The sequence below is a fragment of the Aricia agestis genome, chromosome 11 (assembly GCF_905147365.1).
Source record: "Aricia agestis chromosome 11, ilAriAges1.1, whole genome shotgun sequence".
Taxonomy (NCBI): domain Eukaryota; kingdom Metazoa; phylum Arthropoda; class Insecta; order Lepidoptera; family Lycaenidae; genus Aricia; species Aricia agestis.
The window spans coordinates 2501158-2525009 of NC_056416.1; the positions used below are offsets into that span (position 1 = coordinate 2501158).

At 39.6% G+C, this 23852-nt stretch overlaps 1 protein-coding gene across 3 annotated transcripts in view; it reads right to left on the reverse strand.

Annotated features, from left to right (window-relative positions):
- The window catches only part of LOC121732085 (E3 ubiquitin-protein ligase HECW2), a 114221-nt gene that overhangs the window by 61221 nt on the left and 29148 nt on the right, over positions 1-23852 (reverse strand). For 2 of the 3 annotated variants that reach the window (XM_042121872.1, XM_042121874.1), the window contains 7 exons: positions 8342-8443; positions 6007-8100; positions 5219-5363; positions 2985-3138; positions 2393-2578; positions 1653-1778; positions 449-538 (listed from right to left, as the gene is read on the reverse strand). In XM_042121872.1, the coding sequence (XP_041977806.1) occupies positions 449-538; positions 1653-1778; positions 2393-2578; positions 2985-3138; positions 5219-5363; positions 6007-8100; positions 8342-8443 (2897 nt within the window). The remainder of the gene's footprint in view (positions 1-448; positions 539-1652; positions 1779-2392; positions 2579-2984; positions 3139-5218; positions 5364-6006; positions 8101-8341; positions 8444-23852) is intronic. The other variant, XM_042121873.1, reaches the window with a different exon arrangement.

Genomic DNA, 23852 nt, shown 5'->3' on the forward strand with positions numbered 1-23852 from the left:
GATATTCGTTCATTGACCTATCACTAATTGTCTTTTTCATTTGCACTTACATCAATTTCTACGTGCTTTGCAACCTGAGTGCTTAGTCAAAATGCATTGTATAGTTACAAAAGCGAAGTTAGATGACATAACAAATGTGATTTGACGTTACACATCGCTGCATGCATTTTGAGTATTCAGTATGCACTCTGACTATAGAAGATATAATTTTGTAAACTAGATAACTACAACTGCAGCTACGCTTACGAGCACACAGTGTCTATATTTTTAAGACAATTTTATATATAAATACATAAATTAGTAATATATTAATATATAATATATTTCTATCTAGGAGCATGCCGGTGCCTCTTTCACGCAAAAGATGGGTGAAAGAGACAACGATGGTATGACTTTCTACGTGCTCTGCGACTCCACAATGCACCGTCAAAAGTAGTAAAGTCCTCACCTTATCATTGTACGCCACTGGTATCTCCTGCTGCGTCTGATGCGTGTACGTGTCCGCGGTCACGGGCGGACGAGGGGGCGGCGTCGGGGCCTACACAAACATATTGTATTACATGACATATTATTATTTAATTCTTTACTATATCATACCTACATGGAGACATTGTTAGCATTCGCGACAAAATAGTTTTATGCAAGAGCTATACTTTTTTCTGTACACCCGTACGAATAAATTTTTGTATTTTCGGTACAAAGCTTCGACATTTAAGTACTTGTCGTCGATTTTTCATATATTGACAAAAAAGTTTAAAGCTGTAGGTACATTATTTCTGAATCAAGAGGAAATTTACATTTTAAATTTAAAAAAATCATATTACACACAAAATAAAATTGCGATGAAATTGACTATCAAAATTGTGTATACTAAGTACTTACTCTAGTCCTTTCCATAAAATCAAAAGACCTTCTACAACCAATAAAACGAAAACAACCAAAATCAACCGAACATGCGTACGAAAACGTACCAAAAGAAGACACCCAAAACAATTAAATAAACAATAATAAAACAGAAAACAAAAAACACAAAAACGTGCGACAAAAACTACATGATGCAAAACAAATAAAAGCCATGCTGAAACCAAACGAAATAACAGAAAAAATAACCAAACGAATCAAATGCGATGCTATGATTCAAATGAATGAGCTTACAAAAATGAAATGCAAAATAAAATGACATCGACTTCAACTGTAAATAAAGTACGGTCATTGAACACGTAGAAATCCTTAAATTGACGCATCGTTACTTGTCTCAACCATTATGTACTTGTGAAAACGAGACAAAAATAGTGTAGAGTGGCACACTAACCCATGATAGGCGAATACCAGCATTTTTGTATACGATCGTCCACTATTAGCGTCGATATACTTTATACATAGTATCTTGATGGATGCTTTATACTAGTTCTGTGATTATCCATCAAAGCCAAAGATGTCATAATATGTGTATCATAAGATTCATAAGATATGGAGATTTATTCGGCTATATACAGGCAATCGTAGTCGAATATGCCCCATCTACACACTTAATACCACCAACGGCATCTGTCGGACTGGTTTTGCATGTTTTTGCATGTTCAGCGCCCATACTTTAGCTCTGATGGTCAATACGAATTTCTACACGCCCAGCGACCGTATACGCCTATAACCTGGTCAGCGAGCACGGGTCTGCGTCGCGGTGGGAGGAGCGGCGAGAATGGACCGGCCTGCGGCGCGCGCGGCAGCCGCGGGTCGATAAATGTCGTCCGTCGCATCACGTGGTCCACGAAGAAACGCTAGAGAGTTTATACGATAGAGTAAATAACTTCGTTGCGGGACCGCTGTCGATCCTGGCGACACAGGAGATACAGCGGTGGGAATGTGTGATATGCCAAAGCCCGTTTAAAAAAATATATAATAGATAACCTAAACAGCTGTCTAATCCACTTTTCATTAGATTTTAAATTTCTCTTTTGCTTTCTTTCTAAGAAACAGCGGCGAGCGACGGGCGAGAAGGGGCCGGCCTGCGGCGCGCGCGACAGCCGCGGGTCGATGAACGTGGTCCGCCGCATCACGTGGTCCACGAAGAAACGCTGCTTGGAGATTGTAGAGTCGAGTAAAATATAACCTAGCCGACGTATCTACTTTTCTTATAACTCAACCCGTGGCAAGTGTCAATTTAGAGCAGACACAAATTTCAATCCACAACGACGAATCTAATAATTATTATTATACCCTTCAATTTTAAATACGATAAGCCGTGACCGTTTACGCTTCAAACTTTAGAGTTAAGAGTAGGTGGGCAGTTACTTATACAAACATGTTAAATACATCCAAAAAACAGGATGTTATACGGCTTAAGAAGGATCTTAATTTTACACGTTTTCGGGTATATTTTACTACAATTTACCTTGCCATTCCTATCTAATTTCGAGTCCCATCCCAGCGGTAGATCCCTGTCGCTCTCACTGAACATGTTGACTAGCGCGACCAAGTCCCGGTTGTGTTGGTACCGCTCGAACGACGACGTGTCGCGACGTATCTTCGATATCATGTGCTTGAGGGTTGAGTTGCCGTTGTATAGGGCTGACGCTTCCTGAAACATAAAATAAGAAGAAAGTTGATAAAACAAAGACTTCAAAATGTTTCGCTATTGAAATACTGCTATTTGAAACTTCACACGACGCCTGCTCTATTATTTAAAAACGCGGAGCACTAAGTATTGATTCAATATAATCCTCACCGTTTCTTGTATTTTTTATTCATTACAAATCTATTGCCACTTCTACATTATGGATACGCAATAACTTTATATTCGTGTATGAATGAAATGAAAGCTATGGGTCAATGTGCGAGTTTCTAACTGCTTCGAAAAACCAGACTACATTTTCTGATGGCATGGAATGGCGCGGAAAACAGTTTCTGGAACCACATTGGTGCCCTAGTCGTCCCAAATAGTTCATGTATTATAATGCGCCGAATATACCGCGGACACAACTCGCCTGGTTCATGTGCAGTATGGAGTAGAAGTCCGGCCTGGCGAGGAACTCCGCGGCGGGGTGCGGCGCGTGCGGGGGCGGGGCGTCGCGCGACGTCCCCGGCGGCGACTCCTCCCCCAGCTGCGTGCGCGTCATCGTGCGACGTATCGACTGATACCTGTTGAATATACCAGTTTTATACCACCATACCTATGTTATTCAGTAAATAAAATTTAAAAATAAATTACCTGAAAGAGAAAAAACGGCAGTTTTATGAGATTGATGATGATGATTAAGAAAAACAATAAAGAAAAAAAATGAGGTTAGGAATTACTATAGATAAAAGAGAAAATATGTAGGCAAGAACATTTATTTATCAGAATTATCATTATGACTATCACAACACATATCGTTTTAAATAACTCCTTAAGTTCTAATGATATCTCAAAATTCAAAACATCTAAATAATCTACGGAATCTTAAATACATCACAATGCAATCACACGATTATTGACTTTTCAATATAATGACTCTAGCAAGTTCGGCACATAATATAAATAAAGCATTTAATTTAGGACCTTAATTCGCTATATTTTAGGCCGATTTTGCTACTACTGATAAACGCTTTGAATAACTACACTTTGGCTTTTCGCTGTACTCTGACGTCTGCCTCGTCTATCTTGAGGCGGAATGGCGTTTGAGATCTTATTTTTTAATATCCAAGTCAACCTGCCATCGGTAACTTGGAATATTTTCTTAAAAAATGTTTTGCACACCTTCACTAGCTGTCCTTGAGCATTCGGGACCGTGTATGTTCTAGTATACAAACGTCTGGACTCCAAAGAGGTCCTTTCGGTTCGGTGCCTAGTCCTCTTCTTTGGCGCAACATTTATTAAATAAAATAGATAGGACGTTCGTTGATCGAACGTTTTCATTTCGTTGTACTTCTGATACACCTCAAACTGTTCTGCCGGACTGACTTTTGTGTGACACCTGTACACACACAGGCAAGGTTTGTTCACGTCAATTTCGCGTTTCGGTATTTCCTTTTTGATATATTTCGACGGCTTCTTCCGATAGGTCGGTATCGAGTTATTTTCCTCGGAGTATTGCTCTTGTAAAAGCTCCGCCCAGCTACTAAAAGTCGGACATTCGGCTGGAGAAAAAAAACCTAGAACAAAAAATCAATGTCAATGAATGAATTGGAAATTAATACCTGTTTAATGACACCCTTAAATATCGTACAACATACATTAAAACAAACTTACCATTTACAATCTTAAGATCCGTGATACGTCAGCACTTGACTTAACCTTGAATTTGGACAAAAACACATAATCTTTCACAAAGAAACACACGCGTTCAGACGTTTGTTAGGTCAGGTTAAACTATTTGTAACTGTCGTGATTCTCGCGAATATGACATTACTAAGGTTAAGTTAGCTGTTAACCTAACCTAAGTCGGATATCTCCTCAATGTGTTTGTTAAGATTAATAGCTGCTAACCAAACCTAAATCGAGTCGAGCCGCTATGGTCCAGTATATTTTCAGTATATGTATTTTCAAAACAAGTTATAGTAACTGTTAATCTATCGTTTATCGAATATCATATTTTTTAAAGCCAATAAGTCAATAAACGCCTATAAAATAATATGAAACATGTGAAACAGTCAGACATTTTAGAAAGATTTCCCTCAAACTAATTCCTTGTCCAGTCTATTAAAGTCAAAACAAGTTCTAATAACTACTATCTTAATCTACAGTTCATCGTATAGTATATTTTATAAGCTAATAGCTCAAAAAAGGCCTATAAAATATCAAACATGTGAAACAGTCAGACATTTTACCGGCCGCCTGGACGAGCAATTTTATTGTCTGTATCAGCGGTCCGCAACCCTGGGGTCGCGGTAGATATTTATGGGGTCGCCAAAAAAGTCAACAAGGTACTTATCGAATTTTATTTACGACGAAGTTACCTGAACTAACCTTTGCACTTATTAACTTAGTGTTTTTTTTTTCTGGGGTCGCTCATAATAACACTTTTTTTTAAATTTTGGGGTCACAATATCAAAAAGGTTGCGGACCGCTGGTCTATATCACGATATATAATTGACCGTCAAGGGTTGATATTGAACATATCGCGCGCCTTCAATGTAATTGTCAAATAAGCTGTTCAATAAAATTGAAGCGTGATATTGACAATAAAATTGCTCGTCTAGGCGGCTGGTTAGAAAGATTTCCCTTAAGCTAGTTCCTCACCTCCTATCCAACTGCCGTCTCTGCACCTCAGGCGCGGGCGACCGCGGTGCGCTGCCGTTGGCCGCTGGCCGCTGCCACGTCGTGGTGCGGTTTATGTGGTCGATGTAGAACACGCGCCCGTGGCTGTCCATGCGAGCCTCCCAGCCTGAAAAACAAACGGATTGAGATAGTAGTAACGCGATAAATGCAAATAATATTTTCATCAAACAGCAACAATACCCACTTAAATACAATGACATTTTAGTTCAGATAAGTTGCTAACTTAAAATTTATAGTATGTAATTATTTGAAAGTTGGAATGCAAAAGTTGATGTAACGTTGTGATATGCAAGAATAACTGGTCCGTGATAATGCAAATGACGGCCGCAGAGACATTTAATTATTACTTAAGGCTTCTTACAGACGAACGGCACTTGTCGACGGCACTCACTAAAACCACTTGCGGTTCGCCTTCAGCCGTATAAAGGAGGGATGTCCACGACCGGCCGGTCTACCTCAGAAGGGACCGGTCTTCCACCAAAGTTAGGGAACGCTTCGGTTGTCGACGGCACGCGTCGACCGGCAGTCGCTGGATTTTTTTACATTGCATTTTTTTTACACTGCTGCCGTCTGCCTTCGACGAGCACCATTCGTCTATAAGCGCTCTGACTTTAATAATAATAGGTTGAGGAGGGACAAAAATGTATTAATCTTATATCAAAAATATTATAACATTACAGTTAAGTAATTATTAAATGTCACTGTGTACGCCTGCGAGTCCAATAGTTTGTCAAAAATGTAATAGTTACCTGGAGGTAAAGGTTCTTCGCATTCAATGATTCCACCAATCATATTGGCTGGAAAGTCTCCTGTTAACGCCATTTGCCTGGACGCTCTCTCAGGTATCGACGGCAGTCTGATCCCCGCCATATGCCTTAGCGGAGTCGGAGAGGCAACTGCATTATCATTATCATCACTATCATCATGAGCCTGCGGCCTCCTCAACACCACATCATCAGGGGGCCCCGCGTGCACTATCGTGAAATGATTACTATTCATAAACTCTAAATTTGGCGATCTTATTTCGGACGTTCTTAATTCATTGGTAAATTCGACCATCTCGAAATTCTCGTGTGGTCTGTTTTCTAGGGATTGGATTGGCGGGGGATGTAAGTCTGGGGGCGGTGTCGGCCGCGGCCTCCGATGATGCGTGGGGGTGGGAGGACATTGGGGTACTGCGGTCCCGGCCAGAGCTGCCACCCTGGTCAAGACTCTAGGATGGGGCCGCGCCGGACTGTCCGGAGCATCTTTCATGTGGTTCACCTTATGCGGGGAATGCTTAGGCGTCTCGCACCCCAGGTTTTTCAAGAGATGCCGCGGTAAACTAGAATGTTTGGGCGTCGAGCTTTCGCATGAGTATTTTCGGTTCATGAGAAGCGTTCCGACGCTCGGCATCGTTTTGTTAGTGTCGTCCACCGGAGAGGAGGAATGCGAGGAGTTGCAGGAGCTTGGTCCTTCAGCGGGACTCTCGATGCCGCTCTCTTGACTCGGCCCCTCTATGTGAGACGAATTTAAAAACGCCGTCATCATTGTCGGCGTATTCGCGCGGCCAGAGTTCTGTCTCGTCAGCGGTTTATGGGATTTCAAAACGGTAATTTCTTTTTCTTCTATTTGATTCCTATTGTCGTCCTCGAACTCGGCGTGATTGCTGATGTCGTTCAAAAACGTGTGCTGAGCCTTCTCCTCTGACTTCATATGGCTCGGGGTGGAACGAAAGCCGTCCACGGTATCCCTGTCTTTTCTTGCGAACGTCGTCGTGATATAATTATCGGGCCCTATATCCTTAATAAACATTACATTACTAGTGCTAACGCTTTGCGTAGATTCAGGTACATCACATAATTTCTTATCATCTAATAGTTTAGACATCTTAATAGAGGAAAGCGTAGATTCACACAAGCTGCCGTCGGTCTCGGGCGTCGCGAGGGGCGCCACGTTTTGACTCCCCTTTATAAAGTTCACCGTTGTAGACACGGGCTGCTTTCGTGAGTAAAATTCGCCAGGTTTAAAATCGTTCACTTCACTTTGAAAGATAGCCGAATTGACGATATTGTTATCAGTAAAAAATTGTTCATCCGTGTCTATAAGTTCGAACGTAAACGCGTCCTCGGGCTTGGTCAATTTTTTGGGTTTCCTGTGCCTCTGCACGGCCGGGGGGAGGGCGTGCATTCTCTCTAAAGGTTTATGCGACTGCCGCGGAGGTAGGGGGGGAATCGGGGACTTCTGAGCGTCATTTGGCACATTAGCTCCCTCGACGTCGTATACGAATTTCATTATCTTACAGGGATTCTGGGGGGACCATATCTTGTAGTACTCCGTGTCCGGCGACGTGGGGGAGTCGAGACCGATGTTTAGATTGGTTTTCTTCTTCACACCGTTTGCTATTTGCCCTCCCCCCGTATCGACGGGAGGGGGATACTTCTTTTTCACACCCGACGACGTCGGCTTAGGTTCTAAAATATGAGATTCACTATTCACACCCGACTCGGATAAATTAACTAGAGATTCGCTAGGATCACAGTGAGTCCGTTCGAGATTCGTCCCGCCCGCTTCTAAAGCACTAATTGAGCATTTATTTACATTGTCACTGAGATGCTTTATGTCCTGACTGGTGCTGACGCGCTCCACTCGCGGAGAGTTCTCGGAGTTCATTTCGAAGCTCTCGTTGTTGTAGGAGAAGTGCGAGACCTGGTCTCCGCTTCTCTTTCTCGAGATACCCTCTTTGAGCCGAAGCGGCAGCTTCTTAAGGTCGACTTTGAAACGCGCCGGAAGAGGGGGCGTCTCCGCCACGCACTCGTCCTCGTCTCCATTGTAGTAGCGAAAACAGAGGAGCTGCTCGCAGTCTGAAAACACAAAATGAATAATTTTCAGAACTGCACAGAGATAACTAAACGAATTGCTTAACTTAAGGGGGGAAAATGTATGATTACTAAAATAAACTAAAAGTTCTTTCACAAAATAAGAAACTAGCCCATGACTAGATAGCAGTAGATGCAGATCACGATGAAACCAAAAGTGTTTTATTTCGAAATAACTGTCTATGTATAATGTAGCCATTGCAAAAGAGGACAAAACTGATAATACCTTCATACGGCTGATTGGGCTCGTCAAGCAGCCACATTGTATGGCCGGAGTCGCATCCGGTAGCCGGCACCAGCCTGGCGATACTAGCGATGCTCCTCGGCTCTGGAAATATTACATTTTGCCATTAGTATTTAACAGATCAATAGATGGCATGGATATAATAATACTCAATAACAAAATGATGAAGGTGAAACTTTATATATAAGGGAAAATAATCTCTTCAACCAACATTTTCTGCCCCGTATAAGTAACATTTAGACCCAATTTCACCAACCTCTGTTTGTTAAATCCTAACAAGGCATTACTTAACGGACCTTGGAAAATTAAACAGACTATTAAAATACTTATGTCCCACAGTAAATATTTAACAGCGGATTAGTAAATACAATGTTAAGTGAACAACGAGTGAATAACATTCAATTCGTTCGTTCTTGTTATAAGGCGACGAAATTGCAATGTACAAGTTTAATACGACATGTTGGCTGCAATGTGTCATTTTCACCTTATTCGTATAATACGTCATCTGGTAGATAATGCGACCACATTAAAATATCACTGATCGCATACATTTGTTACACTACAATAGTTCTTTTTAATTTACCAGATTAATAATTATGATCTGTCAAAGCTGAAAACATGAATCATGATAAAAACTTTTATTTACTTATTTCGGTTTGGTAATTTTGATACAAGTCAGTGTATACGCAATGTAAAGGAAAATCCGAGGGCTGAATTTTTGACAAAATGAAAATAAATAATTATGCATAACATGAAAAATAATAAATAATATTATGTAAGGATGTGGCGAAACATGGCGGAAACACTTAAAAGTCAAAACACGATTCTTTTATTGATATTGGATAATGGATATTGTCTTTGAAAGTTGTTGTTTTGACTATTATAACGGCCTGTTATATATTTAACGGACCTCCCCAGCAGGAATTAAAATTTAACACCGTGTTTGGCGATTTGACATGACATTAGCGTATGGTGGAACGCTCGATAGCTCTAACAGGCCGTTAACTGATTTAACAAGCCATTATTTATTTAACATTGCTTGATGAAACTGGGTCTTAAGCTTTAACGTGAAATTTCCTTGAAATTCACTAGGTGTTCGCGCCCCAGTTCGGAAGTACAACATACACCGCGCTCACTGAACACAAGATTGTAACTAGATAGCCTGTGCAATTTCCTTCTAATAAATTCTCTGAAAGCCCCGCTGTTGCAGAAAATTGGTGTTACTGATACTAAGAGTACTTACTAGGGCCTACATGCGTATGTTTACCTATTCATGTTGATAAAATCAAAACAGAGACAAAACTTCAACACATATAATTTCTAAAAATTCGTTTCACGTCTACGGTTTTAACTCTACCAATCTGCTATACATCCTTTAATATCATAAGCCTCGAAATCCAAGAGGAAAAAATACACGAGCACCTGGGGCTACCGGTTCACCGCAGGTGCATATTAAAAATAAAACAATACTGCACACAAAACGAACAATTTTGCGTTTTTATCTAACAAAAATCATCAGGCGGGCACAAATGACGGCCATAATCGCCGGATGCGGGAGTCGCCCGCACATTTAACGCGAAACGATCGGAGCCACCGAATTGTTGGTTAATTGGGGGGGACGCGATAAATTACGCGCGAGTCAAATTGATTCCTCAAGACGCTGGGAGTGCGACGGTTGTCGGGCGACATTAAGAGGAGTCCACACCGCCGTTTTTCCATACAAACGCTGTCCCCTGTTTCCTCCCTAGATAATGCCGGTAGAGTTATGATTTTTTTTCCTGAATATCTATGGCCACTATTAGCATGTCCCTATGTTTTCTTTTTTTTCATAATTTTATTATTAAAAAAGATAAAAACGTCCAAAAACCCAAAAAAATGGCCAGATTTTCCTCTGTGTTCAAACACCCAGAAAACAAAACTGGCTAGAATATACAAAAAAAATAAAAAATAGGAACACAGATCAAGCCTTGCTTTAATTCTTAATGTCTATACTTAAATCGGTTAAGTTTTGGAGAAGGAATCAGCGGACAACGAATCGAAGATTTTCTGTTCTTTTATTAGAACTTTTGTCGTGTTGTCTTTATCGCGCTCTGCGGTGGGAGACTTGAGATTGGTGAGACTGCAATACATTTTCAAATACCTATTTTCAATTTCTCTCGCCCCTGGTGTATCCTCTTAATGGTCGCAATCAGAGTTTAATTTCAACATAATTTAAATTTCACGAGTTTGACAGAATATGTATGGAGTTTATGTCACAATCATTATAAAAATAAAGCTAAATAAGTATTAAATCTCTCTGAGTTCGACCGGAGATTAGGACAGATTATAGTTATCCACGTTGGGACACGAATCATGATGGATAACTATGATAGCTACCATGATGACAAAACTGTCTGCAGAAAGATGTAAGCAGAATTGACGTCAAGAGCAAACAATAATAATAACAAACTTTATAATACGACAAAAGATATTAAAAAGTGAGGTTGCAAAACCGCTGCAATGAAATAGTAAAAGCAATAAAGCCCGCCAAAACAACATTTCCAGCACTTCACATTCAGTTAATAGAAAACTTGAACCGTGAATTTATGGCAGACACCGCAACAATTCGTCCGCTCGCCCCGTTACCAAATTTTGGTGCATTGCACCAAAGTGTCAGTTTCCTATTTATCAGCACTTTTAGTTGGTAAGCTTAGCTATGTTCATATTTTCTATTTCGCTTACTCAGGTACAATAAGTGCGTCATATGCAGTTTTGTGTTCATACTATGCTACTTTAGTTTATATTGACAACTTCGTCTTCAAGCAATTTGTCGCTCGCAACTTTGTCGCTCAACGCATGTCCTCAGTCATCACTCATCACCCTGTATTACCATATTTTGATTGGATTAAAATATGAGCGCACGGTTAGCGTCTTCCTGTCGTTGATTAAGCTGCGCGTCCATAAATTCACAACGTACTGCTAACGTTTACGTCAAACAATCTACTTTATTTTAGACCGTACAACAACACGGGCGAAACAAACAACAATGCATACAACATTTGGAATTATACACCGAGAGCTGAGCGTGTTGATTCCACTTCTCGTATACAAAGATTATGATTATCAAGCAAATGAAAAAAAAGCTGGCAAAGACCTAGGTTTAGTTATTCAAAAAATTCTACACGTCTCCTCAAAAGAAATGTGACCATAAAAGTATCTAAAAAAATCTGGCAACGACCAAGGATTAGTTATTCGCAAAGGCAGTGCTGAGTGCTGACGTAGCAAAGACAAAAATTGGCCATAAAAATTTTAGCTACTGCTCTCACATGCGATAGCCACGTCACTATCTGACCAGCCACAATTGACAATTTATGAAATATGACGCGTTTTGGCCCGCGGGTGACGATGCGGGGGGCGGTTGTATCCGGTGATGTAACTTCCTCAGGATACGCCGGCGCGGGCGGAGATACGAGATCATCTGATGCACTTCCGCGGGGTTCGCGACAAGAAGTGGCAGTTGGCATCCTCAGACCATTCGTCAAAGATGCCATATCTTCCTCTATCTCACATCATTTTCATCCAAAGTTAACGTGGTATTCTGATGCCTGATGGGATCTGATTGGAATGTATAAAAAACTAAACAGAAAAAATTGTACCTGCAACTGTTAATATGTATTTGACAAAAAATAACACCAGAAATAACTAATAAAGTCACTAACATCTATCAAAAGCCTTCTCCTGAAGCTGCTAACGAAATAATCTTGGAATCTTTACGAAGCGTACGAAATAACGTGCTAATCAGAATGTATGAGTAGTGGTTTCCGTCACATTTTGCGGAATAATGAATCACAGTAACTGAGTGGAACTCGCAAAAATCAGTAAATTATGTCTCGTTAAATGTGTGTAAAATATTGATAACATTTGTTGCATAGTTAAAAATGAAACAGAAAAACTATTTTAAAAAACAAAATTCTACCTGGATGCTTTAAAAAATTAGACAAAAATCAATACAACCTCATAAACTGTAAACATATGAAAACTTTGAACGATGCACTGAATATCAATACGTTGAATAAATTAGCAGATCGATTAAAATTTTTAATTAAATCATAAACGGTGCGAATTATAGTGTCGATTAGAATAAATTATATTATGTGAATTTAAAAACAGGTTTAAATAAGGCGGATATGAGGCTTTTGTGTCATCGTAAACGTCATAGAGGTGTACAATCATAGTATTCTAAAACAGAGGAATGTTTACAATTATAGCTCACCGTCCAATGCGTCACAGGCGGAAGTGTGTAGTTAAACTAAACTATGGTCATCTCGTCCCCTCACGCCTACGCCGTACGATTATTCGGGTTTAGGAAAGATGATAGTTGACGCCTATTACTGACCCCATATCAGGAAGCGACTGTCCAAACTCAGAAGCTTGTCAATTATTGTGATAAACCGGATATCGTTTATACTGGAGCTGCCTCAACTTTGGTCGAAAGGAAATCTTACCGAAACCGTAGAATTAATCGCAACAGATATAAGCGCGATCCTTGCTTCTTCCCCGAGATCTTCTTGCTTCTTTCAAAATAAGCCCATTAGTTTCTTTTGCAAGAAAAAAATACTTGAAACCCTTACTTACTAATAAGTAAGCATAAAAGTGTAGATAAGTAAGAAGAACAAGAAAGTATAATTCAAACAACAGCTGTTTGGTCTTAAAGATTAGGTTTCGTTTGAAACCAGCAATTACACTTCTAACTGTCTCCTAATCACAGCACATCTGTGGTCGCAACACGTGTAATTTATCCGCAGACTCCTATCCCTCTCAAAATAACATTTGGACGGGCAGGAAACGCGAGTTTAAAGGGGTCGGGCCGATGACAGACCCCTATTAGCGGAGTGACGACGTGACATGGACATGGTGACGTGTCGGAGCTCCTAGCGACGATTTCACACGATGAGCCCGTGACAACCCTTAATTCCCTGCGATGATAGCACTTGGGACATGTCAATTATCGGCACATGTTGATAGGGATTTCGATGGGTTTTGTCCCAAACAAGGCCATCACTAATGGTTAATTTCGGTTTAGTTAATTTTCATCTGTCATCTACTTTATTTAAGAAATATTTTAAATTAGTTGTTACCTCAGCTTTAGTTCAGACAATCTTAAAAAGTTCTGGAAAGAATGAAAATGTTACTCGAAGAAAATTAGGTACTAAACATTCGAATAGACAACAAAATACATTAAACAAAAATTTTACAGCGAAGTAAATACAGTCAAAAAGATAAACTAAGTGCCCACTTAAAAAGACCTAAACATTGTTGGGCCTTAGCCCTTTATAGCCAGTCATTACAGGCCAGTAAAATTTACGAGCGCACTTGAAAATTCCCCGGAACGAACACAGATCGTACCGGAAATTGAAAGTTAAATACGAAACAATACACTCCTACGCTACCGAGATGTTACAGACGTTAAACAGGTTACACCTCTGTATATTGATACGATACATTTTATGTCGTTCAATTTAAAAATTTGAAAGGTACAAGGTGCGGCAAAAAGAATTTGTGTTAACAAAAACTAGTAATAACACTAAAGGTACCATCGAGGAAATTGATTCCTAGGCAGTTGACGGACCTACGTCATGTGGTCGACTTATGTCAATGCACTGTTAGCTGTGATCGGTCTGATGGGTTTGACTTAACGCGACCAAATTACTTAGGTCCGCCATCTGCCTCGGAATCAACTTCTCTGATAGTACAAGTTGGAAGCCGGCTACATGAAGTTGCAGCAGACGACATGTCGTCGCGACACGTCATTTATATGTATTTCTATGAATGTGTCGCTAGCTTCGTGTCGCTAGCTGCGCAGGGTATTTCATAGAAATACATACAAACCAGTAGTGTCGCGACGACACGTCGTCTGCGGTTGCTTCATGTCGTCCGCTGCCAACCGGCACCTTTACAACGTAAATGATAAATATAAAGAAAGTATTAAAAATTACGACATCGTTGTAATATACAAATACATAGTAAGAATTTTACTATGTACAGGAAAAGATTGTGCATAAACCTGGTAAAAACAGATAGGTATCTAATTGCAGACAAATTAGCATTCACTTCCTTGCGGCAATACTAAGAAACTTTATTGATCCACAATTTTCTGTAGACGATTATGTTAATAAAGGTGATTCATTATCTGATCGTAATTCTACGCGCTCGCCTGGTTTACTTCTAGAACGTGATAATGAATCACATGAATGAAATAATGATTGCAATAATAATTGTTTCACAGAGGACACTGAGGTTTCTATTGCATAAGCATTACCTAATAAAGGACCCAGAGCGGTGGGTGTCGCTAAGTAACTTGCAAACATTGTCACCCGATATCTCGAACATAATATTACAGTTGTATAACTTGACCAAATTGCTCTATGTTATTTATCAAGTGCAATCGGTACTGAATTTACAAATCTCAGTAATAGTACTTACAAATCGAATAAAAGTAGATTTTGACCAAGCATTATATGCATAAATTAGTGATTTGATTCAATTCATCATCGGTTATTGACTCTTTCGGCTCCTATATTCAGCAGATACTTTTGAATAAATATAAAATATATTTTTAAATGCGGTCACAAAATACATGGCTGTACGTTGTAGCTGATAAAGCTGGTTTCCTTATATGGCGTACGAAGGAATCGCCCGTTATCGCCGCCTTTGGAAACCTCCTCATATAGCATGAACGATGCCTATAACTCAGCCTATTATAAAGAAACGCTTAACTAAATGAGCAATTTAAGATGCTGCTTCGATAAAGCTGGCTGGGGCTAACTAGCTAGACAATTTTACTGACTGCTTAGCTTAAAGTGTGTTAAGTGTAGTCATTTATTCTAGTCTTTTCTCTTCATCGTGTAGAAAAAAAAGGTTATGAATAATTTAAAACTTACATATCAGCAAACAACTAATCCCGCAAGGCTTTTTTTTATAAATAAGGTGAGGTCTAACTTGTCTTAATCCCTAAATCCGAGCAATAGAAAATAACTCCAGCGTATAGCGATAGAGCCTTATTTATCCAACTCAATTTATAGGGGGCTTAAAATTATAATATTTAAATTCCAACCCGTTTAGTATGCCAATTGTGAATGATTATGATGATCTCGTATCGGAGGAGATAATCTAGTAACAATTCTGTATTTACATAATATATTCGGACGCACGTGGGCGGCGCACGCGGCCATTGGCCATCAATTTCGTGTGTAAACTCGCGATTCCGGAGAGCGAATCATTTACCTTCCTTGACACCTTGAGCTTGTTAGAAATAGTTTGATCTTTCTCATCGTAATCTTCTTAACAGCCATTGAACAGGACAATGTTAATACTAAAGCACAACGCACACATCAAGCCGGTCCTTCAATTTTGACTGAAGTCACGAACGTACAGAATGAAGGCTATAAGTATTTTATAAAGAGCTTAAAAGATTATAACAAATATGCATTAATACACGCGGCAACATAAGCCTCTGGTAAGTCTCGCACTCCCTGTGATGTCGTACAAGATCAACATGATTTGTGAGCTGCAACATAAATTATAGTAATTCTGGATTTCAACGAAACATTCGTTGTCATCATGCTCCAGCAAATGTCATGGTACTGGTGACTTTTTCCATGGGAAAGAACCAATACAATATCTAGATAACAATTATAAGTTATAACAAAATCCAATTAAAATATCCTCATACCTTACCCCTACACCCCTACCCCACACCTTACCTCTAAGGTAGCTAAGGTAGTGCACAACATGCTTTAAAGAAAACAAGACGCTCTAATGCCAACAGTTCACGACAGTTGAACAGATGCCAGCGCTGATGCTATCGCTAGCACGCTTTCATCAATCGACAGACTGGTGGGGGAGTCATTCATAATCCGCGACCTCGGCGCACACCGCCACCGCCACCGCCACCGCAGCCGCAGGCGCATCACATTACGTGTCATAATCATAAATTACTTACACAATGTCAATGAACCTCCAATGCGAGATAAATTCTACGCTGACACCGCCGGTCATTGGAGCACCTTATCTCGCCGTGTTAGGTATGTCATCGTTATCTATCTTCATCGGAGCTTTAATTATCATGAAGAAGTGATATATTACCTATTTTATTTTATAACTTTAGAAGAATTTGAATATTTATCACAGCCCGAAACGCGTGAGCACCAAAAGTTGCTCTACATTTCCAGCAAATGCTAGGAAAAAATATCAACCGTTAAATTCCAGGAAAACAGCCCACATCGTGGAGTCCTATTAGGCGTGCGCAAACTTTTAACGTTGCGACACCCACAGACCACATTATGCATGCAAGTACACGGGACATTTGGTAATAAGGCAAACTTGTAAGTAGTGTATTGGGCGAGTGCTAATATTTGCGTACAACCTACACGCACCAACCTGTCGCATACCGAGCCTTCGAATTTCGATAATTGTGTAATATTAAACTACAACCTACAACTCATGGGAAAGGAACAGAAAACAAAACGAAAATCAGACCTACTTGGATTTCCTTATGAGTATAGAGTCTTTGCCTGTTCTTTCCAGACTGTGAATATGTCCTCGAATAAAAAAAAAAATGATGTTAGAAGAAACGAAAAGCACTTAACGTCTACAATCTACATTAGCGGGAATACGTCACGTATCCGCCAGACAATTTGTCACGCGTGCTTTGCCTACCGTTACATCACTGCCGGTGCTGCTTTACTAATCCACGCCAAAATGCAAACAAATACGCCAATATAGATCCAATTACATTCCACTAATGTCTAAATTTGCAAGTCTACAATTCACCATCTGCAATTTTTATGAGATTATTGGCAGGGACACGACGTCTAGGCCTATTGACTGGGACCGGTTCGAAGCCATTTTGCTTTTCAACGCGTAAACGATCACATAAATTTAACACGCCTTAGAATACCTGTTCGGAGACGTAGATATTATTAGTGCTTTCTTTGCGATTATATTGTCCCAGCTTTACGCGACATCTCCAAGTAATTTATGAGAAGCGTAAAGAAATATATTACCGGTTGGAGCAAACGAGCAACCACTAGGTACGATATGGGATATATTGTTTTCAACGTGTACGTTTTATTTCCAAAGAGGTTGCCTAATAACAAGCTTTTACAATAAACTTGCAGACTGCAGTATATCTTCCTACACCGAGCCAAAGGTTTCGGTCGAAGATTCATAAATTTAAGTCCAGAGACGCAGTTAAAACGAAGCGTATTTGGTTTTAAAGGCCATATTTTATTCGCGAGTAGTAAACAATAAGACATAAAACGAGATTGACAGTTGACATCGTTAACGCATCGACACCAACACTTGGGATTCACGAGGCGTTAGTCGAGGCGATTTCTTTTTGTTTTTAGTATACGTGTTTTAAATAAACAAGGAAAATATAAAAAAACGGTGACACCTTATGATTTATTAATGTTCCGTATAAAATTCTAGCAGCGTTGTTTTAATGTGCTAATACTCCAACGCGGACGGAATCGAGATTTTCACGCGGCATGCAAAAGACTGAACAGTATCGGCCGAGAGCCGGGACGAACGACCTCCAAGCAGACGGAATGAATACCAAATGACCCAAACTTATGTGAAAATATGTAAAGTAATCGTAGACGAGAAAATCCAAGAACCAGGAACTTTTACGAGCGAGTACTGAGTACTGACACTCGACAAATATTTTTGAGTTTGCTGGGGACAATATCTTATATCTTTAAACGAGCAATTCTTGTATATATATATATATATATATATATATATATATATAAGACAAGGCAAAAGAGAATGAAAGAGCTATGTCAAAGAAAGTAGAGTTATACATTATAGTAAAAAGGCACATCGACTGACAGAAGTCACGGATGCAAGGCACTTTCTACCAACACAATATGGCAGTCAAATCGCGACCTCCAATTTTTTAAGGACAGCGAATCAATGACAATTAAACAAATTCTTGCACGCACTTCCTGTATATTGTCACTAAAATTTCTACTGAACGTGCAATCATCGAAAAACCCGGTGTGCCAATTTAGACCATGTAACCGCAGTAATAAGATTGAACAGTTTTACAAGGGATCTGTCGGCGATCGTAAAGTTAATGTTGTATCATACAAGTTGTCATTGACCACGATCGTATAAATGTCAGGGGTCGCCTCGTAGGATTTCCGCCTCGATCGTAGAATGTTAGAGAACCTTTTACGTGATTAACATTTGACTTTTAAGATAACATAACAATTTTTTGCATATAATATAATATGTACTATAATCAAATGAATCGAACAATTTGTGTAATACATTTTTTTTTTTTAATGAAATAAGGGGGCAAACGAGCAAACGGGTCACCTGATGGAAAGCAACTTCCGTCGCCCATGGACACTCGCAGCATCAGACGAGCTGCAGGTGCGTTGCCGGCCTTTTAAGAGGGAATAGGGTAATAGGGGAGGGTAGGCATGGGAAGGGAAGGGAATAGGGGAGAGTAGGGAAGGGAATAGGGTAGGGAATTGGGCCTCCGGTAAACTCACTCACTCGGCGAAACACAGCGCAAGCGCTGTTTTACGCCGGTTTTCTGTGAGAACGTGGTATTTATCCGGTCGAGCCGGCCCATTCGTGCCGCAGCATGGCTCTCCCACGTATACTAGTAGCTAAACCGAAACGAAGTAACTGGCAAGTGGCAATAGTAACAAAATTACAATTATGATAGTGCTCACCTTGTAATACAAAAATATGTTAAACAGACACATCATTATACGAATGCAATACTCATAAACAAACCGGACTCACAACCGATAGATAGTAACATAATACACATTACACAGTGCAATTAAACGGTACTTCGCAAACATATCACTTTTTGTCCGTAATGGCGATTGATCGGATGATAAAGGAGATAACATCGTGGACTTGATAATAACTTGAGCACTAGAAAAACGAGCGTTTCAACGCATCTGAGGATAGTCGGCAATCGATATAAAGCGAGTCCATAATCACGAACTGTGGGTGGTCAGTCTTCAAAGAATTCAGTCGCTCGCAGCCACGGAACAGTTTTTGTCGCCACACATTTTAAAATTTTAATTAGACTAGCTAAATTAGGCATGCTCTGAAAAAAAATCCATTGCTTTCCAGTTACAGAATCATTTTAAGAGCGTCAGACGAAGATGGGCAGACCTGTAAAGATTCAAAGGTGCCTGTTGTATCTTCTTTTAATGCCCAACAGCAATGATAAATAAATAATATTAATTGTAAAGTTTTTGTAAATTATTACTTGCAGGAAAATCATAAAGGTTTTCCATCAGATGATTTACCTTTACCGTAAACTTTACCACAGGACATAATATATTTACCAAACGAAACATTGTATCTTGTGCGTCTTGATAATAATTAAGTGTATTTCTTGTTTAAATAGGAAGACAAGCGAACAGTTTCATATTCCAAGCTCGGATAACGGGCCGGAGTGCACCCAAGTAAGTGGAACGTAGCATTCTCACATGATAAGTACCGCTGCGTGTTGTCTACGCAAGGGAACTGATATATCTTTTTGCAATTCACTTCCGTTAGTTGCATCGTGTGAACTGCCACTATCGCAATCAGATATAGCACCCAATATGTAAAATATAGAGCACGCTGATAGCGTTCGTTGCTATCGTTTGTTGCTATGTAGCAACAAACGATTCAAACAATACGATGGTAAATGGCTTACATTATTCTTTAATATCATTTTAACACCTTGGATGGGATATTATAATCCTCGATGAAGATAAAAGCTTATGTTGAGTATAATGCACCTCTTAAATAAAATTGATTGGCTTGCCCTTCAATGAGACTGTAATTTTTCGTAATCCATTTGGACTTCCAAATTATCAATCATCGAAAAATACCGGAAATCATCCACCAGGAAATTATAGCTATCAAAAGGAGGACCATTTGGTGGGCAGTTATTAAAATGAAACAAGATAATTGCATGGCAAGAGTAATCACGTACGTGTTACAGTGAATTTGGCTCCCTGTTTCTTCGTACGGCAGACTGGAGGCGAAAATGATATTAATTTAAACGAAATTGGTTACCGCCTGTCTCGGTTCGGGAATATATCTTCAAAGGTTCTTCGGTATGGGGATTATAATTAGCTTTTAGTCTCAAGGATTTGTAAGAGTCTTAAGAAGTTCCCTTTATAATAGAATTAGGATTACCTAAGCAGGATTTAAGCAGACAAGTTTACTTAAGAAAAGTGTCGAAAAAGTTTTACATTGTTTTTGTTGGTAGGTAAGTTTCGTCAAAGTTTCAGGAAGCCTTTAAATTTTAGTAGCACATTACTTTATAAAGAAAGGGGGTTGTGTATTTAGTTGAGCAATTTTAATTATAATTAAAATCGCGATGACGATGATGAGATGCCAAGTAGAATGTTTAAATTAAATGAAGTTGAGGCGACACACGCGACTCGCAAGTCAAACTTGTCCGGCCGGGCCAGGACTCCGGTTTCAGCTGCCTGTGCCTTACATGGGTCATTCGCTGCCTCAGACAGGATATTTATTTTTTATGATATTCTATGGGGGCAAATGCTAAAATAACTTAAGCCAGTGTGCATAATCAAAGGTGATATCAAGAACATTACAAATGACAAGAACTTAAACTTGACTTAAATTTGGTGAGATTAATCATAAGTCGGAAACCTCGTAACATAACATCCTTGAAAATCTAAACTGACCATAGAAACAAAACTCTCACTTTCCCAGCCTATATCCAAAGGAAATGCATCATAGCATGACGTAAACGTACAAGTCGTGACTTCACCGTCCATTTAGAACTAAATCATGGAGCCAACTTAGCATGCTGCATGAAAAGGGTTACGACTTACGACTTACGTCTGGTTGTGAGTTGTGACAAGTTCCCATACGATGATAAATCGCGATATGCAAAATTCTATTCCGATAATGCTAGTCCTAAAAAACTAAATCATAGAAATGTATGCCGTATGCCTATTGGAACTGTCCCTAATTCCGAGATTTCGGCTGAAAGCGCCACAATTGCTGACAGAAAGTCCGTTTTAATTGCTTCGAAAGTGACCCATTTTTAATTTAAAAAGCCCTTGGCTATGCAGTCTATGCAGATAGCACTGCGGGCCGGCGCTATGCGGGCGAAACAATCAATCACGCACCAACTTTCCAATCATGGCCGAATTTCGACTCTTGCGATTAATCGCGAAACAAGTTTCCATAATTGTTGCAGTTGGTAACATTAACATTATCTGTAAATGTTAAAAACATTACCATCGCGGTTGACCCGATTGGAAATCAGATAATTTAAGCCAAAGCACCGCTCGCGATGTTCGGTAATATGTGTAAGTATCTAGAACATACAAATATCCTAGAGCAAAGCGTAATACCATACTAATAACCTCTATATTACCTCTGGAATCCTATAGTAATCATCATCAAGGCCGCCCTCGGAGCCCAAGTGGGGTTCCAATTTACATAAGCTCCGGCCGGAAACCATCGGCATGTTAAGCGTGAACACGTATCAATTGTAACGCGAACAATTGTCGACCTTGGCTGGCCATCCGGTTATTCATACAAATATATTAATTATGGTCCTACCTGCGAGCTTCGATATGAAGTATGCACCATTAGCATGATGAGAGGATGCCACGAGATATAGTGCAGACATCTAGGCGCACAATTTGGCACACGGCGAGCACATCCGGCGCGGACGGTTGCGCAAGCGCAGTCCGTATGGGCATTGTATGCAAAACATTCGGCAGCCCCCCGAATACTGACTCAGCGGTACTAACGGTACGCTAAACTATTCAAAAGTGGCTCCACTGTGCGATACGTTGTACTAATTTGGTGTAGTAAAAAAATAGAACGATTATAATATAATATTACTAGCTTTTTTTTTATGAAATAAGGGGGCAAACGAGCAAACGGGTCACCTGATGGAAAGCAACTTCCATCGCCCATGGACACTCACAGCATCAGAAGAGCTGCAGGTGCGTTGCCGTCCTTTTAAGAGGGAATAGGTTAATAGGGGAGGGTAGGGATGGGAAGGGAAGGGAATAGGGGAGGGTAGGGAAGGGAATAGGGTAGGGGATTGGGCCTCCGGTAAACTTACTCACTCGGCGAAACACAGCGCAAGCGCTGTTTCACGCCGGTTTTCTATGAGAACGTCGTTGAGCTGGCCCATTCGTGCCGAAGCATGGCTCTCCCACGTATAGCTGTCCCGGGCAAACGTTGTTTTGTCATATGAAGTATATCGTCCATATTATTTTATTAAAGTGACTAAATAAGTATGGAACCATGGCAACGTCCATCGCTATCCCGTCAAACAAACATTAGTCGCCGTCAGTCTCGACTTGTAATAATTTACTATTCAACAAATGCACTTATCAATATAAAAAGTAGTCAGTAACCGATTCTCAGACCTACTGAATCTGCATATAAAATTTAGTGAAAATGAGTAAAGCCGTCTCGGAGGAGTACGGTAACTAACAATATTGTGACATGAGAATTTTATATATAAGATAAGATTGTTATTAAATAAAATATTTAAAAAAAAATGTCAACATCCATATTCTTATAAAATGTTTTTTGTATGAATAAAATGATAAGCAATAAACATGCAACAAACTTACAATTTACATTTAGTAAGTATAGCCTCAAGATTTATTTTTAAGTTCATTAAATGCATAATTAGTGACTACAATTTTTCATTAAGTATTATAATAATTTCCGTTCTAGTGTTATGATTTACAAAGGTAACTTCCGAATTAACAAATGCATACTGCTTACAACAATCAGACTGGCTCGAAGGACCATTCAACTTTTAAAATATAGAGCTTCCGGCTTCTGAAGAAATAATACGATTAAAACGTCCAAGGTATTGATTAAAGCCAAGTCTGGAATAAGCGTTAAAATAAACATTCCCTGAGCCTTTGATACGCGCCGTATTATCAAAGATCCGGAAGATTGCGCTCTCTCGTATTATCGGGGAGTTTGTAAACATAATAAATAATATTTTTCACATGCTACTGCCGCTTTGTGTTCAGCCGATGGTAGAGATTAAAAGCGAGTTAATCCCTTGCCGTCAAAAATTAAGCAGTTGGTCATTCACTTTTTTGCAAAACTCACTCTGAATAGCCCTAAAACCTACGCAGAGAATAATTTGACCCTAATTGCGCCCCGAATAAGCGGCTAAGCGGAAACGAAGCCGGAAACTTACATAAGTGTTACGATAAGTTAAAACAATTTCGATTTTAATAAAAAAACAATTCATTATTTTAATAAGAGTCCATTACCAATGCACTTGGCCAAGGTTAACACAATTTTAATTAATTATTTTACTACCGCAAACAAACATGTTTCTTTTTACTACTAATGTTTGTCTTACTTTTGTTCTAAATCTAAGATAATGTTCTACCAGAAAAATTGATTCATAAGTCGACTTATTTCAAGCCCAGCAGCAGATCAAACAAAATTGACT